The 19,662-nt window shown below is 36.8% G+C and overlaps 1 protein-coding gene across 1 annotated transcript; it reads right to left on the bottom strand.

Moving 5' to 3' along the window:
- Window positions 1-6,969: 6,969 nt before the first annotated feature.
- Window positions 6,970-17,932, bottom strand: LOC149838007 (cellulose synthase-like protein H1). The gene is made up of 9 exons (XM_090006312.1): window positions 17,533-17,932; window positions 14,955-15,291; window positions 13,826-13,939; window positions 12,968-13,084; window positions 12,673-12,885; window positions 12,112-12,253; window positions 11,412-11,620; window positions 8,964-9,314; window positions 6,970-7,779 (listed from the first exon to the last, which is right to left on the bottom strand). Exons 1-9 carry the CDS (start codon window positions 17,793-17,795, stop codon window positions 7,243-7,245), a joined length of 2,283 nt encoding a protein of 760 aa, XP_089862438.1. The 5' UTR covers window positions 17,796-17,932; the 3' UTR covers window positions 6,970-7,242.
- Between the last annotated feature and the right edge of the window lie 1,730 nt (window positions 17,933-19,662).

Here is a 19,662-nt window from a genome sequence, read left to right as displayed (position 1 = left end):
TCTCTTAGGTTATCCCTAGATATTATCATATATTTCATATGTAGAAGTATGACAAATGATCTCTACATTTTATATTGGCATATTTGGGCTCACTTAGGATCCATGTTTCCTATGTATGGGACACAAGAAAGTTTTTAGTTTTTTTTTTTTGTAAAGGAAAACATTTTACTCACAAAATCCTATATTTTCATTCAAGATGACTAAGTGTTAGGCCTGTGATCTCTTAGGTTATCCCTAGATATTATCATATATTTCATATGTAGGAGTAGTACAAATGATCTCTAGATTTTATATTGGCATATATGGGCCCACTCAGGATCCACTTTTCCTATGTTGGGACACAAGAAAGTTTTTTGTTTTTATTTCGAAAGGAAAATATTTTAGTCTCACAAAATATCCACTTTTCCTATATTTCATATGTAGGTTGTTTATTTGCTAGAACCTTATCATGGTCTAGCTAAAGACTTGGTTGAGTTTGCAGGGCTTCATTTGTATTACTGGGTTTTATGTGTCCTCTGCTATGACAACTCTTTTCTATTCTTTATTTTTATACTTGATAAATAAAAATTATCCTTTTGGTAATATCTGTGGTCTTGTTCACTCTCATTCTGAAATCAAGTTTTGATTCCAACAATTTTTATTGCTTCAATAATAGTCATAAATACCAACGAGCCATGTGGTTGGTAGGAGCTGTCAGTGCATGTCTCTTTGTGGTGGGATGTTGCAGGTTCAAACCTCAGTGGCATGTTGAATAGCTAGTGGGGGTCTGACTAACCCCATCTTGTCTTAAAAAAAAATAATAGTTACAAATGTTGATTCTCAGGAAGATATTGACACAGAAAAATCTTGAAATACTTTGAAGAATTTAGTTTTTATCAAAAAATCTTGGGAAATTGTAGACATATATATGCACACTAATACAATATAAAATAAAATTTTGAAAATATTTCTATTTTATTATTATCGGTTTAAAACATGATATTTTCAAAATAAACAATATTTTGGAAATTATTATTTTTCCACAATAACAGTTTTTGAAAAAATCAAGCAAAAATCTCACTTTTTCAAAATATAGGCGAGATTTGTGACTATGGCCATGAACTTTTTATTCCATATTGGAACCGAAAAACCACCCGAAAGGGGTGTACACCAAGGTGCACCCCTTGACCCTTGGGAGCGACCGACTTTGGCTTATGCAAGAGGAATAACGCCCACAAGAATTGAACCTTGATTGCTTTTCTAATAGCTTAGGTCTGTTTCAACTACGCTACCCCATCGAATCTATGGATTCAACGACCTTATTTTAAAAGGATTATAACAAAAAAGGGAAGCAAGTATTACTTAAGTTAGACTTATGCCACTTTTTTTGCAAGGAAAACATTTTACAATTAAAAAAAAGATAATAACAACAATATACAGAGGCCACAAGATAGAAATTACAATCTTAGAATTTTCACTATAAAATAAGAAGTATTACATACGTACTTTTAACTATGACTTTCAAAAGCTGTAGTTAAAAGTAGTTATTAACTATGGTTCATTCGAAGAGCCACAACTAATAATGAGTTATGAGACTTTTAATTATGACTTCAAGTCATAGTTAATACTCCCTTCAAATTTTTGGCGGAGTGGGTAAAAATTAAGTATTAACTACGGCTTCTGAAAGCCATAGTTAAAAATCATGCGAAACTTTTAATTATGGCCTCATATTTACCCACTCTACAAAAATTTTTCCTCTCCTTTTTTTTTCTCCTTCATCGTCTCCTCCACCTCTACCCCGACTTCGTCCCCCCCCCCCCCCCCCCCCATTGTACAAAGTATTAACCCATCATCAGTTTTGCCCTCAACCTTATCGTCGCCCACCATTAACGACAAGAGGGAGGTTCCCTCTCTCGTCTCTCACCATGAACACACTCTCTCTCTCTCCCGCCTGCCATTAACGACAAGAGGTGAGGTCCCCCCCTCTCTCGACATTAGGGTTTGGGCTTGGAAATTTCTCTTATCTACGCCGCTACCCTGCACCAACACCTGAATACCATGGCCGTTGCCACCAGCATCCACAAGGTTTTTGCATAGGGATCCCTCTTCTCTATGTCATTACCCTGCACTAACACATATTTCTTTTTGTTTCTTCCTTTTTTTTGTTTCTTCTTTTTTTTCATTTTTCCTCTTTTTTCTTTTTTTTATTCGTGTGTCATGAATGCCAAGATGTACATGTAGTGTGCCTTATGATGAGTGCATATGATGTGTGTGTATGTGTGCCAATAAGGAAACAACTCAGCACTAGCACCTTTACCTTTTGGTGTTTTAGTAATAATAATTGTTGGAGAATCCTGACTTAGTACTGATTATAACCATGTCTAGCCATAAGCATTAATTTGGCATGCCATATAATAGATGTAAAAATTGGTGTTAAGATAGCACGATAAATGTAAGAATAGCAGGCCTGAAACAAAATTACATGCATGGACCATGAGCACAAACCAATCATTCATTCTTGATCGGTGAACAAAAAAAAATACAGAGTTGCCATATGAGTTTGCTTTTGCATCAGCAACAAGGTTGACAGTAGAAAAGCTTAAATGAGGGAATGTCGAATTGAAAGAAAAAAGTGAGAAAAGAATTTAGAATTCTTTTCATGTTAACCCCAAAATATAACCAGAAGTGTATTAGCCTAGTTAATTGTGTTATTACCATAATTATTCAGCTTAGAAAAACACATGTATGCATCATAAGCACAAGACAACCAACCTAACTTAGTTGATCAACAATCAGTTTTGAGGGCTAAGGAACCCAGTACCAATTGTGTTCACCCTTTCATTGGGATCTCTGTATGCGACTTTTGGAAGACCAAGAATCCTCATGGCTTAAGCTTCTCTTCAACTGTGGACTTTTGCATTTGTTTTCAAGTGCATTGCCTCCAAGATCAATAGATGCATAATATAATAAGCAACCGTCTCCATCTAGACTAGTTAAAAAAAGGGTAGTTTCTAAGGTGGAGAAAAGCTATATATTCCCTGCAAAAAATAAATAATAAAATTAAGAAGGAAAAAACAAATGAAAATAGTAAAGAGAATAAGACAATTTGAGGATACACTGAAAATAAAATAAAACACAAGCAAAAAAAAAAATCATTGCCACATATAAGATGCAAGATTTCATGGCAAAAAATGAACCACGAGCATATATGTAAATGTAGTTGACTGTAGATGTTTTTTCTCGGTTTTGTTTGTGATTGGGATTTCAAGCTTTTATTGTGTGTTTGTTAGTTTTTCTTTGTTTGGGATTTTAGGTTTGTATTGGTCTGATTTAGGTGTTTTTTGGTTTTTTCTTGTTTTTGTTTATGATTGAGATTTCATGTTTCTATTGGTTTGATTTGGTTGCTTGTTGGTTTTTTCGTGTTTTTGTTTGTGATTGGGATTTCACTGGAACTTTTTCTCTTTTATAGTCAATTGGTTACAATAAATGCACTCAAATGGTTAGTGATGAGGTTTTGGCTTCTTGTTCTAGGGGACCACGGGATAACGAACGGTTAATACTTTGACCTGTTCATTTATCTAAATTGTGGGTTAGCAATTGTTCTTAAATTTGTTTTCTATTTTTTTGTAAAATGGTGAAAAACTTCAACTTTTTAAACAGAATGTATTTTTTCGATATTTATGTGCTATTTCATATATATGTTTGCCTGGTCAGGGCAATATATTGTTCTTTGATTTAGCTATTATTTGTGTCATGTCTTGGGAGCTGTTATTCCTTTTAATGTCCTTCTATAGAAGAGAAGTTTTGCATGCATATATACTTTGAATGACATTGGTTGAGTGTCTGGTTAATTGGGGTGACAAGTAAAATATAATTTGAATTTAGGACCTAATATTTTGCACACATGTTGGTGAAGAGGTGGTGTTGCATTTAGTTGGATCTGCTTGAGCAGGTGACTAATTTTGAGTTGTAACTATTCCTAATTCTTCTATTTCTGTTGTATTTAGTTTTTCTTGCATTTCTACTCTTTTGTTAGTGTTCTAAATGTTTCTCAAAAACATATTGTCTTACAATGTTACGTGAATCTTGGATACTAACCTTCCATTTCTTCTCTTTAGATACCATATACTTTTTGTTTTCTTCTGTTTTTGTTTTATTTTCTCACACTTTCCAACAAATAAAAAAAAAGTAACTATGAAGATCATTGCTTGTAAATGTGGGATTTGAACATCATATATAGATTATAGGTTTTTTCTTGCTTAATGGAATAGAGAGAAGTCAATGATATGTCGGTCTCAGGGTGTGTTTAGAAGAATTAACTACTATTGCAGCTAAGATGAACATTTTTAGTGGACTATGTTTCATTTCTTATCGGGAAGTTTAAACAATTAATGTGTATGCATTTTTTTTTAAGAATTTAGTTTTGGGGTTTTCTAATTGAAAAATATCTAGTATATCTGCATATAGACATTTAAATTTATGCATGTTTATATAATTTACATATTGTCATTGTTGAGTATTTTTCTTGGCTAGGCCAAGGGAAAACCCGCCTATCACTGACGACACATGTTTATAGGTTGCCCCTACCAGATGAGCAAAGCCTTCGCGGGTTGTTCAATTATTGAGTATTGCTTTTGATGTATTAAAAGAATATTAATAGGTTAACAGGTGCGGGGCATTAGGCTTTTTATTCCAATTACAAACAAAAACAAGAAAAAACCAATACAGGTGAGGGGAAGGCTTTGTCAATTGTTGGGGGTTTGTATTGCTTTTATGGGCACATATAATAAGTTGCATTGCTCTCAAAAATTCATTTTTTCATCCATGTATTATATATAAGGAAGACGCTTTTGGAAATCAACACTTCCTTTGCTATGGTGTTGGAAACCAATTATAGGGTTGAATTGCTTCATCCCTTGGATTTGGAATTTTATTTTCTTCTACTTCAACTTGATTCTTTTTTTTTGTATATTTTTTTCATATAATTTGCACTTTCTGCACAATGTTTTGTATCTCTTTCAATTGGTTTTGGTATTGGATACAACTTTCTTTAGATGATTATATAGATGAAGCATGTTTTATTAATCATCTTCTTTTAATTGAATTGTCAACTCCTCTAGTTTCTAAGGGTGCATTTTGTCTTAAGTTTTTTTTTATGATAATCTGCCATCAACTAGCTCCAATCCAAGTAAGCCATTGTTGGCACAATACTCAATGCAAGGCAATGGTGACTTCTATAATATTTTAGAAATGTTAACTTCCAGGGCCATGCATAGATGTTAACAAGTTTATTGCATTTACTTTGTCACTAACAAATTTTAAAATGCCTTGCGGTTTCACAAATTAATTCTCAATATTAATGACTGTACTACTAGAGAGGGGTGAAAATGGAAGATCCATTCAATATTAATAATGTTTTGACTCCATTTTTTATTTGTTTCTTTTAAATTTACTTATTTATATAATGACTGCTTTAGAATTGTTTGCTTTACTCTTTTAGGCCATCATAAACTTTTAGCATGTTGATGTTGTGCTGGAAGAAAAAATTACTTTTTTCCATTTTAAGTTAATTAGTTGGGTTAATTTGGAGTTAGTATTGCTGAAAGTATAGTCAATGTTGCATGATGGCAGCTCATATGCTTTCTATCAGAATATGGTGTCTCACTTGATGGCATCAAAGGTGGATGAGCTTCCAAAATATACAAATGATTGAGAGAATAATGCATCTTCCAAAGAGCTATCCACTTCCGAAAAAGGATTTGATAGAAAAAGTGACATTTGCAATAGAATATTTTTTAGGGGATTATTATTCATATAAATGAAAATATAACACCATTCTTTGGTAAGGGCATGTTGGTTACGGATGCTATTGTTTGTTTAAATGTTCCATCCACATTATTTTCTGCTGCCTATTGAAAAGTTAGCTTTGTTGTTTGGTTATGCACTGTCAGGGAATGTTGTTATTGCAAGATTAAACTTGGTTTTACCAAATTTCAGTAACCGTTATTTAATTGCATGCTTTACTTTTGAGGCCATGTAGGAATGGCAGTGGACTAGGGAAAAACATGGCCCCGCCCTGCCTTGCCCCATTTAGATCAAGGATGGAGAACATGCAATAGGGATGGAAGCGGGGATGAAGATTAAAATCAAAACTCGTGCAAGGATGGACTTACACTTTTCCTTGCCCCCACCCGGTCCACGATCCCTTTTAGTAAAATAATTAAAATATCTTTAGAGATGGCAATAGATCGAGAAAAAACAGAGTCCAATCCCGCCTCATCCCATTTGGACCGGGGATGGAGGACATAAAACAAAGATAGTGGTTAAAATCGGAGCAGGGGTGGTGACCTTGTCCTCGGCCTCTACCCTGATCCACTGCCATCCCTAGGGCTATGCATAAATAATTAATTATTTATTTATTTAATTTTGTTATTTTTTATTTTTAAAATAATATCATTAACTATGGTCATGGGTCATAGTAAATAGTCATCAATGACTAAGGGCATCATTACCTACAGCTTCTGGTTGACTCTAGTTAATAACTTGCATTAACTATCATAGTTGATGCTATGCTCATTTACTGCAACCATATTTGGCTCAGCTATAGTTCATGGTAATAAGCATAATATTATCAACTAAGTTCGATGATCATGGCACATTAACCCAAGATAGTGGTTTAAAGACTATTTACTACAATTTTTATAGCCTTAACTACCGACAACATCCATAGTAATTAATACAAAATTTTCTAGTATTTAGAACCCACCTAGATTTGTAGTCCTCTTTTGTTAAGAAAGTTGGAGCAAATATTTAATTAGGATTTCACATTATATGCTCTGCATGCTTGACTGACTGCCATTCATCTTGGCATTTCTCTAGTGTTTGTCTTGAGATATGTGAAAATGAATGGTCAGCAGTAGTAGAGTTGCATGCTAAGCGGCACTGCTGTATATAAAAAAATGACCTCTTTAATAATAAGATCATGGCACATTAACCCAAAAGTCAATATTTATTGCACAGAGAAACCATAGTTGGGATCAGAGATTAATTCATGCCAGTCCTGAAAAGATCAGGTGCAATATGATTGCTAAACACTTGATCACCCACCATCTTGGTTGGAGGGTAATCAGGTGCTGTGCTTAATGTATAAAGTTTGTGCCATGTGATTGCACCTGAACCAGACTCGGTCTTAACTTTCTGAATTTTCAGCCACTGACTCGGTGGTGTAAAGCTCCATGGGCGCTCACCTTAACCCATAGGAAGCTAACCTTGAAGCCTCTTGGAAAAACACAAGAAGAGAGAAGCAAGCACTCCAGACTTGAAAAGGGTTGACCAAGGGAGTCCATAGGGCCTATGCCTATAGAGTCCCTTTAAGAAGGGTAGAAAGCTCATGACCACCCAAGCACAACAGACCAACTCCCCCACATCAGCATCATCTGCTTCAACTATCACCTTGGCTAGGCCCAACACCAGAGCTGCCAAGTTCACCAAGAGCAGGGAAGTTGCAGGAACATAGATCGCCGACGAGTCAAAAACGAACTTCCCCGCTTCCTTGCCGGTCGGTACGCCTACCATATCATCTTTCCTGGTCAGCTCAAACACCGTCTCCGAGATCCCCAAAACCTTCATGAACACAGCTAGCAGCCCAAATAACCAGGCAGTTGCACAATTAATCCTTGTCATTCTCTGATTGTTCCACCATTCTCGCACCGAGAGTCCGCCAACAAGGTACTCCATGAGTATGTAGAGATTGAAGACTACCAAAATTCCAGCGGGTAGCCAGAATGCCGGATCACTTATCTGCAAGGCAGAGGATGCCATTAACAACCATATTGAAATAAGCTGTGAAATAGGGGTGCAAATTGATCAGAAATAGTTGGATAAATGATCTCAATCCATCATGCTATTACTGGATTTGGATTCCTAAAGTAAGATCCAAATGTTCATTCAGATCAGATTCTGATCAATAATTTAGCTTGTCTCTAATTCAGATTCAGATCAAGATGTGATTCCATCGCATTTTTACCTAAAGAGCTTGTTTCGAATCTTTTTTTGCTAGCGCATACATTTTAGATCTGAATTCAGACATGATTCCAATTTTGACCCAGATATGGATCTGTCATTTGTATTTTGGATTCAGATTAGGATCTGCATGATCCAACCCTTATCAAATCCGCTTGCACACCTACTTCTGTACTCCTATCTGGATCATGTTGGGAACTCGAATCTGACCCAAGCCAGACTCACAAGGACCAACATTGGGTCCATCTGGTTGGTTGAAAATCAGAATCCGGCACAAGCTAATGGGCTGGAGTTTGTAAAAAAGAAAAAGAGAGACTCTTACAGGGTCTGAAGCAAACCAGGACCTTAGAGAGAACAGATCGAGTATGAACCCTATCTGATAAGACCAGACCCAGATATTGGGCTGTCAACGAGTACGAATAAGCTTAGATTTGAATCCACACCTGAACCGTTGAAACCGGATTCACAAGGATGGGTTGAATCCATATTATTCTTAGAGCTGGACCAGATTCACAGGATCAAGATCTCAAACTAATTCATTCTAAGGACTTCATGTCGGGTCCGACATGTTGCATATAACCATCTAATTGTTGATTGGATGGCTAGGATTGAATGTATGATGGAACCGATCCGTGTTCTTAAGGACCAGCCCTTGGATGATGATTTTTTGAAAAAATCAACAGTCTAAATTTTAACCCTCAAACAAGTTTTTACATAAAAAAAAACACGATCAATGTTCACCACATCTATCGGATCACATTTGGTCAAGATCACTTGCCCGTGTAAGTTTCAACTAAGGGGTTCGGAAACCACGAGTGTCACCAATAATTTCCCCTCAAATTCAATGCATTGTGGTTTGGATCCAGAGATCCAGATCCGATCCTACCCAACCTGAATCCAGCCTGTTTACAGACACGATCCAAAAAACTACTTGAATGGAAAGGCAAAGGCTGATGATATACCTTGGGGAAGATGGAAGTGTTTGTGATGATGCAGAGTCCAGGGAGAGTAGCATAGCAAAACTCAGGCACAGACCGAGCTGCCCACACCAACACAGTCATGTAGCCCATGCACTGCCTCAAATGGAGCTTCTCCCTCACCACGGCCCGCAACGGGTTTCGGCAATGAACAAGCACTTCCAGCAAACCTGTGGACCATCTCTTCTGCTGGACCATGGTGTCTGGTCCACTGGATGGTGCGCTGCCAAGAAAAGCCGGTGGATCAGGAAAGCAGCCAACCGAATTCCAGCCGGCCGAATGGATCCTCATCCCGGTTAATATGTCCTCAGTAGTAGTTCCATAGGCCCAACCAACCTGAAATTGTTGTCCATTTAACCTTGATCTTAGTATATGTTTGTGCATTAAGTGGAACATAAATAAGCTCTCACAAACTATCAAGATTTGTCATAGTGAATGAAATTCAAATTTGCTTGTATTGCCTAAGAATGATTATGCAGATTGGAGCCAGACATGTCCAAGACTTGCAGGATCCGTTTCCAACTATTTCAATTATTTGAAATTTCAAATTGGATTTTAGGTTTTGATTAGGCATTGGGTTTATCTGGGATTCAGATTAGAGTTTGAACTTTTGCATTTTTTTTTCGTTGTTCAAACAAATTTGACAAGATTGGAGTTTTGTTATTTATTCTTTTAAGCTTCCCAACTTTTTATTTTATTTCAGTGGATTTTTAGGCTTTTCATAGTTTAACATGAACTAACACAGATTGTGGTGTAGTTTTTATTACCTCAAAACTTGCATTATAAATCCCTATTCCAGGCGCTTTCAATCCCTTGAACCATACACACGTGTGTATGTGTGCAAGCATAGGGAAAGAAGACCGTCCAATACAAAAAGGTCAAAAATCTACAACCAGACAACTTCTCCTCTGTTTGATTATTTCATCAAATGGGTCTTATACATTTGTTATTTATAATTTATTTAATAAGAAATATGTTTATCGTAATGATTTTGCAATATGAATCACAGTGCATTTAAAACCTTATGATATAAAATATTGCGAGCCATTAATTTTGAGCACTTTAAAAGACACGTCTAAATATCGAAAAATCATAATGTAAAACAAATTGCTTACTTCCTAAAAAACCAAAACATGTTATAAATAAATAACAAAAATCCAATATATACAATCTGATTCATGAAAAACTCAATTATCAAAGAAACATCATCTTATCATCATTGATTGTAGATTTTGAACTTTTCTTTGGTTAGATGGTTTTTCTTTATATATATATATATATATATATATATATATATATATATAGAGAGAGAGAGAGAGAGAGAGAGAGAGAGAATACGGGTCAATGAAAATGGGTGTGGCCACTAAGACACTGATCATGACCAGCACTAAAAAAAAACAAAAACACCATTGATCACGCACACATATATTTTTGTTTGCCATATATGGGGGTGTAGGCAGCTGCTGGTAGGGTTTTGTCTCAAAATTATTGGGTAACCTAGCTTAAACTATATTGTTCCTATCATTTGCCTACGTTAGTGGGTTTTCATTTCTTTTTAAAAGTTTAATTCAAGATTGAAGACTTGAGGAAGCTTCCCATGATTTAGATAGTGTAGGTTGTTTTCATGGGCAAAGCCAATTGAATTTTAGACTTTGGCTTTGGGTTTGGGTTTTAGCTTGATTCAACTTTTGGTCTTGCTTGGACTTTGACCATTCTTTTTGGACTTTGAGATGGTTTTAACATAGAGTTTTTGATTGCCCACCCCGTTGGGTTGACCGTTGATTGCAACCCATTGTTTGGACTTTTTTAGACCTAGCATGGTTATTTCTAACCTGTTGATTGTCATTTTGTTCTAACCATTACGCCCAAACCATAAGCCTGCATCTACTAACCGTTTAAACCCTCTTCATGACCTTTATGGGCCTTTATGCATAGTTGTTGGTGTGGAGCCTATATATACCCTGACCCTCTTCCATTCTCTTTATCAAGCTTTTTGCTTTCTCCGGCTAGCTCTTTCTCCCTCTTGTGCTCTTGTGGTCTATAGTTCTTTCGAGCTCTCGAGCCGTCTTTTTTTTCTTCTCCCTAATGCTCATTTTCACACTAGCCTTGACTTAGTCAAGAAACCTGCCCAGTAGATCCTTGGGTGAGCCCAGTCCAGGTTTGAGTCAATAGGTTATTTAAGTTGTCTGTGTCCAGTTGTTCTGTCTAACTCACTGTAAGTTATGAGTCAATCTTCTTGAGTAGGTGAAGGCTCTTTTGTATCCTAAGAGAAAATAGAATTATACGAGTACCCACTACAACAAAGACTTGATCATAAGTGGAACAATTATCGCTTTAAAGAAAGTGCATGTAACGCATGCCTTTGAGCATATCTGATTCATTTTTAGTTGCGAGAGAAAGAGAAAGAAAATAAGAGAAAGAGAAAGGCATGACCTGAGCCCCCCAGTAGGTGTTCAGTTCGTAATCACAAGCAGACACATGAATGGCTGCCTCCAAACAACTTGAAAGGCTCTTTGATTTCAGAGGAGGACCAATGTAGTCATTTCCTTCTAAGATTGACTTGAGTGTTGACTCAATGAAGGGCTCGTTGCCCCCAAAGATGGATGGCAATATTGCTTCCCTGCAGCTCCCACTTTTCCATCCTACAAACCAACACAAGGTCCATCACAAAACACTCCTTTCAAACCACATTCCCCATTATATATTTCATACTTGTGAATTTTCCAAATAATTGCAATATTGGTTGTGAATTAGCAAAATTTTGAAAATCTCTAAACAAAAAATATTTAGTTTAACAATTTTGCAAAATATAACAAATCTAGCTAATTTAATTTTCGTTTAACAATTTTTCCCTTTTGTCGCCTGAAAAATGAGGCACTTTGGTCGAAATCATGACACTTGATTTTTTCAATCAAACAACCAACATGGCGCCTGATTTTTTTTTTCAAACAACTTAGAAAAATAGTTTTGACCACTAATTTTTCAGGCGACAAAACAGCAAAACCATGAAGAAAAAAATAAATTGGTCATGTTTGTCATATTTTCTCAATCACAGTCAAAACACCATCTACGTCTTTATCTGTTTGAACTAATATAGAAATTGCAAGAAAAGAAAATGAATATTGGTCAGTACCATTGGTTAACTTCAACTTGGGTCCATTCTTGGTTTCTCCATGCTCTGATGGTGGCTGACCATAAATTGCTTTCCTTCTATGGAAACAACCTGTGCCGGAATACGTGCTTCCTTGATATGCATCGATTCCATGAATATAATGCTGCACTCACTCAACACCAACAGAATATTAAAACCCTTGAAATTAAGCTAATAGGCAGGTGATATTGTGTTTGGATCTGGCAAAGATCCGGGTTTTGTGACATATGCATCTCATCATATGGATAAGTAGGATGAGAGAATGATCAATCCAGGACTCAAGATCTTCTATACTGTTGCATTTTTATTTAGATAAAATTGTGCTTTGTGTAAAACTACCAATATATTCAGAATTTGGATCTGTATTCAACTCTAATTCATCGGATATTATGTGAAACCAGGTCCAGATTGAGTTCAGTTGCTCAGAATGCGGATTCAGATCCAATTTGTTTGCACTCCTAGTTATAGCTTGGCCAGGACACAGCTTGAAACAAGTGGTACAATCTTGAGACAGAGAACAATTGAGGCTTTAGACTGGCTCACCTTGATTAACACTTTGTATTGATTCCCATATGGATCATCCTTGAGCCCATCATGGAACATCTGGGGGAACTGCACAAACCCGCTGTGGGACTCGGACTCGAAGCCGAGCAAGAGGCACATAGCATGGTGCATCACCTTTGGGTTGTTCACAAACATGTCACAATCCACGTTGAGCATGAAGGGTGCATTGGTCATCACCCCAGAAACCCTTGTCTGAACAAGTCAAGAAAAGTCAGACACAGCCACTGCTCGGTCAGAACTATCTTAGTCCAGTGAGGCACAGGTAGGTCAATACCAGAACGTTCATGGCTCCTGCTTTGAAGTGGTGTGGTTGTGAGGGTCGCTTCTCTCTGGACACATAGATCAAATGTGGTATCTCATCCTCATGTGTTCCCTTGTGCTCATTTATGACCTGAGTATTGGTAACCAAATGAGTTTACGTAGTTGTATAAGGATGTAGTTTGCATATATGTATTTTGTTTTGTTAATTAAAATGAACAACAAAAGGTCTTACCCTGATGGGTAAGAGCTGAGCCAGCCCATGTACATCCCTAGACCCTAGCATTTTCATTAGGAATGGACCAGACCCAGGCAGGCCTGATGCTCATTAGAGCCTGATAGGCCCAACCTTGAATTGCCAACAGCCAGACATGCCCCATGTTGGGTTGGGCTGAGTTCTAGCCTTATCAGGTTCTGTGCAGGTTTGGACAGGCCCTATTGAAAACTTTCTTATCCAGGCCTGAGCCCAGCTAGTTTTATCATTTGGGCTGGGTCTTACTCGGCTTCGAAAAAAAAAGTTCAATGCTGTTAACGCTGATGATTAGAGCTTGTTAAGTAATTACTGGATCCGGTAGGAAGATTCACAGCCCATATATGAGCCCAAACTTTAGGTGTCTAGTAATATATGTGCTGGATCTAGCAAGCATGAATCGCATTTGATCTAAATGGGAGTAATATAATATCAAAACAGGCTGGCACAATCTGAGGTAAATGCCCTGAGTTAATTAACTTGCATCGCCACCTAAGCAAGTCAAGAAATCAAATTGACTCGGAAGGACTAAACCGATCCATAAATCTGTTTTACAAACCTTTATTACTTCTCAACATGGGGTATGGTTAACAGTAACCTTCAGGAGAGAATATTGTGGCCTACCTTGAGCACAGTTGGATGATTCCCCCTTTCAATTTGGGAAAAAGCTGAAAATTCATCTGGAATTGATTTCTGCGCCACCTCTGATATCTTCTTGCTAAGCTCTTCGTATGCTTTCTACTTGCAGAGAAAATGGGGTAGTTAATTAACTGCCTTTCATATATATATATATATATATATATATATATATATATATATATATATATATATATATATATATATATATATATATATATATATATATATATAGAGAGAGAGAGAGAGAGAGAGAGAGAGAGAGTATATATATGTGTGTTTCAATATTAAAGTTATTATGGCCAATGGTGTATAAAGAATAGAGAATAGCAATACCAAAATTTAATTTTCACAAGATGAGGGCATTAAAAGGTTGTGTGTGAAAATGATTCCATAGGAGGGGTTATGAATTCATTCTCCTACAAAATGAATTTTGGTGAGAAAATCTATGTGCCCTACCCCATGTCACAAAGACACGACCCAAATTCGACTCGAAAGTTCAATTTTTTTTTTTGGAAAATAAGACACGAGGACACAATTTTTTTAAACTTTGTAATCAATAAAAAACTAATTTTTTGATATTTTATCATTACAAATACATTTTTATTGAAATAAAATAGAAAATCATGAAAATAATATTACAATATTCACCGTCCGTGTCCGAGCATGTCCCATCGTGTCACTGAGACACACTGAAATGACGTGTCCCTGTGACATTGGCCTTACCTTGTAACTGCTTTTTACACCAATGGTAAGAAAATGCCCAATTTCATATGAAAGTGGGTCAACCTGTGTATGTGATTCCCATATGTAAATGTTGAAGGCTCAAAAGTTGTGAAAGGTTTACACAAGTTTCACAATCATTAATGCTTACGTGTGAATGTGTTGAAGTCATGACATTGACACATTCTTACGAGATAGATTTTTAAACAAGTCAAATTCATTACTTAAAAGCTTGACAAAGTGAATCACATAAATCACTTTCACAAGTACAAAGCTTTTACAGCTACAGTAACCTGTGATCAATTGTTGTTATAACTATGATGAGATGCATGAGAGGCGTAGTCATGTGTTATGATGACGGCAGTGCTAGTACTGGTTGGTGGTCAGTCTGTACCTTCATCTCCTTCCATTCTTGATGAAAGTTGAATGTGAGGTTGTGAACACCATTGAATGACGTTTGAGAGAAGTACTTGAAGGGAGCTCTAACCTCCACCCCATACTTCTTGCAAAAGGGAACCCATAACTTGGCAAACTTTGAAGCCTCCATTAGTGAGTAGAAGGTGATGGGAGAGCAACCATCATCCGATACATAACACGCCAGCTTGTCCACCGGATAATCAACGGCCAGGATCGAAAGTACAGTATTCACGGTGATGATAGGGGGCTCCATGATGGGGTCTGCTGTGGTGACGAACACATCAACAGCAGGGAACTCTGAAAACCCCTTAAATCTGTAAATACAGGGATATTAAAGGACATAAAACATAATTTAGAAGCTTGATTATAGCACTTAAACATTTGACAGGATTATGAGTGTTCTGCCCAACTGGGGTGATCAGCCACGTAGAGTGGCTTAGGTTTGACCCTAACTAGACCCGTATCAAACCTTGTAGGGTTAGAGTTTGGTGATAAACAAGGGGGTTTGATTAGAATCCGGGTTAGATTCAAAAGATCCGACTAACATATGGAGTCAGGTATGGTTTATGAAATTTCATACCAGACCCAGGTTCGACCTGAGTTCCGGTTATGATATACAACTTTTTCATTGTAAAAAAGATTTAAAAAAATATTATTTTACGGGGTATATATAGTGTGTCTGTTTCATGTAATCCTTATGGGGTCTAGGTATGATTTCTCCTATGATAGATTCGATTGGACCCAAGTCCGGACCCAGTACCCGCATCTTAACTCAAATCTGGCTTTGGTCCCACCTAGGTCCGAACCAAACCAGATCCGTTGACACCTATACCTCCCCCATAAAGAGCAAACAGTGTTCGGCCACGAACACACAACCACGCCCTGAGGGTCACCTGCCTATCCTTCTATAATTGCCTTTTTCTTTTTCAGTTTTTGGTCAATGTATTTCTCTCTTTCTACCTATTATATTATGTTTTTGTAATGTATTAAAAGTATGCATGAATAAATTTAAATAATAAAATATATTTATTTAGAAAATAGGAATCAAGTAAATTCCACTAAAATCAAACTACTTAAAGAAAATTGTTGTGCGTGTGCAACGATTTTCTACATCACACAGTGATTTTGTGTTTTGTGTGTGTGTGTGTTGGGGGGGGGGGTCGCAGTCCTTTGTAGATTTCTTCGTTCGATCACCTAATCATGCCTCTGAGATGGATGGTCTGCAGCAGTGAAGCTGCACACGCTACGCACGCATGGATGCTGCATAAAAAATTGACCTCTCTCAATTATATGTGTATCTTCCATACCATTCATCTCTCAAGCCCTTTAGAAAACATACGCGTGTTTTTTGTTTAATCACAATGAAAAAATCAATGATATATACTGCACTAAAAACTTGATTATCTAGAAATAAGGAATTTTTGTTAAACTATTTTTTTGAGAATTTTTTTTTTGTTAAAATGATTAGATCCAAAACATAGTTCTTAGTAAATAAGCAATAATAAATCCATCTACAGCTTTGAATTAGGCAAAAAAGGTCCCGATGGTCAAGGAAACACATAGTTTAGAGTATATATATATATATATATATAGATCCAAAACATAGTTCTTAGTAAATAAGCAATGATAAACCCATCTACAGCTTTGAATTAGGCAAAAAAGGTCCCGATGGTCAAGGAAACACATAGTTTACAATCTCTCTCTCTCTCTCTATAGAGAGAGAGAGACTAACGGATAGGTGCTAAATGAGTTTTTTAGCTTTTTTTCATTTAATTTTTAAATTCTGACTGTACAGATGTGATCTATGTAGTTGATTTTATAGGGATCAGCTCTTGAAGTGTTTGATTTCAACACATAGGTGGGTTTTTATAAGGTTAAAAAAGTCGACGGTCCAAAATCTTTGTAATTTTTTGAGGCTCTAAATATCATTTGTTTTTCATCAAAAACACATGACCCAGGTGTGGATTACTCGTAAATGGACCATGTCCAACACATTTATGGAGTGAAAACTACGAAAAAAAATACCAAAAGGGCAAAAAAACCATTTAGCACGTATCAATTTCGCACCTACCCATTTCTCTCACTATATATATATATATATATATATATATATATATATATATATATATATATGAGAGAGAGAGAGAGCATATGGTGGTACACACTGTTGTTTGAATGGATCTACCCACCATAGATCTGGCCGTAGAAATGTGTTTAGCATGGTTTATTTAATATGTTAAAAGATTTTATCCCTAAGATGCCATTTTAAGATGGGTGAAAAACTAAGCGCTCACAATTCATGAAGAAAATGTTGGTTTAGAAATACTATTTTGGGCCAACTTTAATACATGAAAATAATCAATAGATCATGCTAAACATTATTCAAAGGTTAGATTTTGCTTAGTGAGAGAGAGAGTCCGTGGACCCAATCAGTAGAGTCGTGGCTTCTGCCAGTTATAGCCATGAAAACAAGTGGACTTTCAATTCTATCACAACCTTAATTTTGCTCTCACTCTTTCTATGTATGCATGTATATGGATTGATTGGCTTGTTACCTCTGCAGCAGATGATCTGTGAAGGTCTTGTTCTCGATGAAATGCCACTTGATGTTCACGTTCAAGACCCAGACGAAGGCGAACCAAGACTCACAGAAGAAGGCCATGAGCCACAGGCTGAAGGGGAGACCAGTGAGGCTGGGGAGGACGGTGAGGCGATACAATAGCAGAGAGAAGATGAGGACTGAGAGGATGGAGAGCAACACCCTCTCCAATCGATTGGGGTGACTTACCCTCTCCTGCAATGGTAGAGAACTAGACATCTCTCTCTCTCTCTCTCTCTCTCTCTCTCTCTCTCTCTCTCGGCTTTCTCTCTCTCTCTCTCGAGTGGTTCTGTGTTGCGCCCTTTTAACAGAAGGGTCAGTACACTGAGGCCCCTGTTTAGTAGGGAAGATCTGGTGCACCTGCTCGTCCACCATCTGTATTTTAAAGATGGTGTGTGACCTCATGCATGATGCAACAGCCCAGTAAAGTGTGAAATTACATTGCATCTGATCTTTTTATTTTGAATTCATTAACAAGGGCAGAAACGATCAAACTTGCTGATGTAGGCATTCACTCTATGGATATTATTTTAATCTTTGTTAATGTTATTTTAGTAGGCATTGTCACTCTATGGATATTATTTTAATCTTGTTAATGTAATTTTAATAAAAATATATTTTTTAAATTTGTTATAGTTGCACGTGAGATTGTATTTTAAATTTGTATTGTATTGACTAATGATGATTGAGAGAGAGAGAGAGAGAGAAGTGGGGTGCCATGACTAATGATCATTTTAGCAATCAACCTCACGGGACGCCTATCTTTGGACATTTCTTTGTTGAAAAATTTATAAATACCCGCCTAACTTCTGATATATTTACAAAAACTACCAAAAGTTTGAAAGTTTATAAATAAGCGCTTGAGTTTGAAAAATAATGCCAACACCCGCCTCTTTTTAAATCAGCTCTACGTACCAAAATTTGGTGTTTCCACCCGCTATCGTTCCTAGCGAGACTGCACACTGTGAGGCCTCTCTCTCTCTCTCTCTCTCTCTCTCTCTCTCTCACTGCTGATAATTTTTTTGATATGTTTGCAAGAATGTGCTTCTCAGCCTTCGTGAGGAATGTAGATTCCAAAGGAGAGAAAATTCCTTAAATTTATTGAATTGGTGTTCAGTTTTCTGATGCAATCGTGTAAATGTTGCCCTTAAATTTTATGATATTTTTCTTAAGAAACTATGGTTATTGTCAGTCATTAGGAACTTTGTTTTCTGAAGATACTATATTGTGCTTTTCAAACAGGAAATTTAGAAAACCTTTTAATGGCTAGATAGGTGATCCACTCTGCTATTTTTTTAATAAATGTAAAAAATCTTAAAATTGTTTTTTAATATTATTTTAATGGCTTTAACACTCGTCACATTCTGATTGATACGTAATATTTTTAATTATTTTTTGGCCTATTAAGAACAATTCACTTGAGAATCGGTATCTGCTGATTCACCTGAATCGTTGGCCAAACGATACATGTCCGATTCCTATACTGACAACATTAGAAGTGCAAGAACAAGGTGGTCCCTGCAAGGACCGCTTTGCTCTGTAATGTTGTTTTTTATGGGTCCCACCAGTCGCACCCCCTGAGGGTGTGACTCGCACGTCCAACGATGCAAACACGTCCTAAACGTCCAAAGACTGGTATTTCATGATTATTGCTAGTCGGGGAAAGTATTTCATGGTTTGACAAAGTTTAAAACAAGAAGGGAAGGAAAAGAACACAGGTAGTGGGGGACAACAAAAGGTTCATGACCCACACAATTAAAAGGCTTTATATTATATGCAGTTTGCAGCAACTTGTCTGACAGCCATCCATCTCGACATTTCTCGAGATGTATTGGATGCGCAATGGATGGTCAGGAGAAGTGAAGCTGCATGAGAGGCACGCAGCAACACTGCATGAAAACTGACCTTCAATAATGATAAGCCATCTAACTTTCAAATTTCAATTACATGAATGTAAGGTTTGAATGTAAGGTTTGTATATAGGGGTGTCAACGGGCCTGGATTACCTGGACCCGAACCGAACCAAACCCTATAGGGTTCAGGTATGGTCATAAATAATAAGACCCGATTAAGTCTCGGGTCTGGA

Source organism: Nuphar pumila, chromosome 5 (assembly GCF_984573655.1).
Source record: "Nuphar pumila chromosome 5, dmNupPumi1.hap1.1, whole genome shotgun sequence".
In the NCBI taxonomy this organism is placed as follows: Eukaryota; Viridiplantae; Streptophyta; class Magnoliopsida; order Nymphaeales; family Nymphaeaceae; genus Nuphar; species Nuphar pumila.
This window is presented reverse-complemented; position numbering and strand designations above follow the sequence as displayed.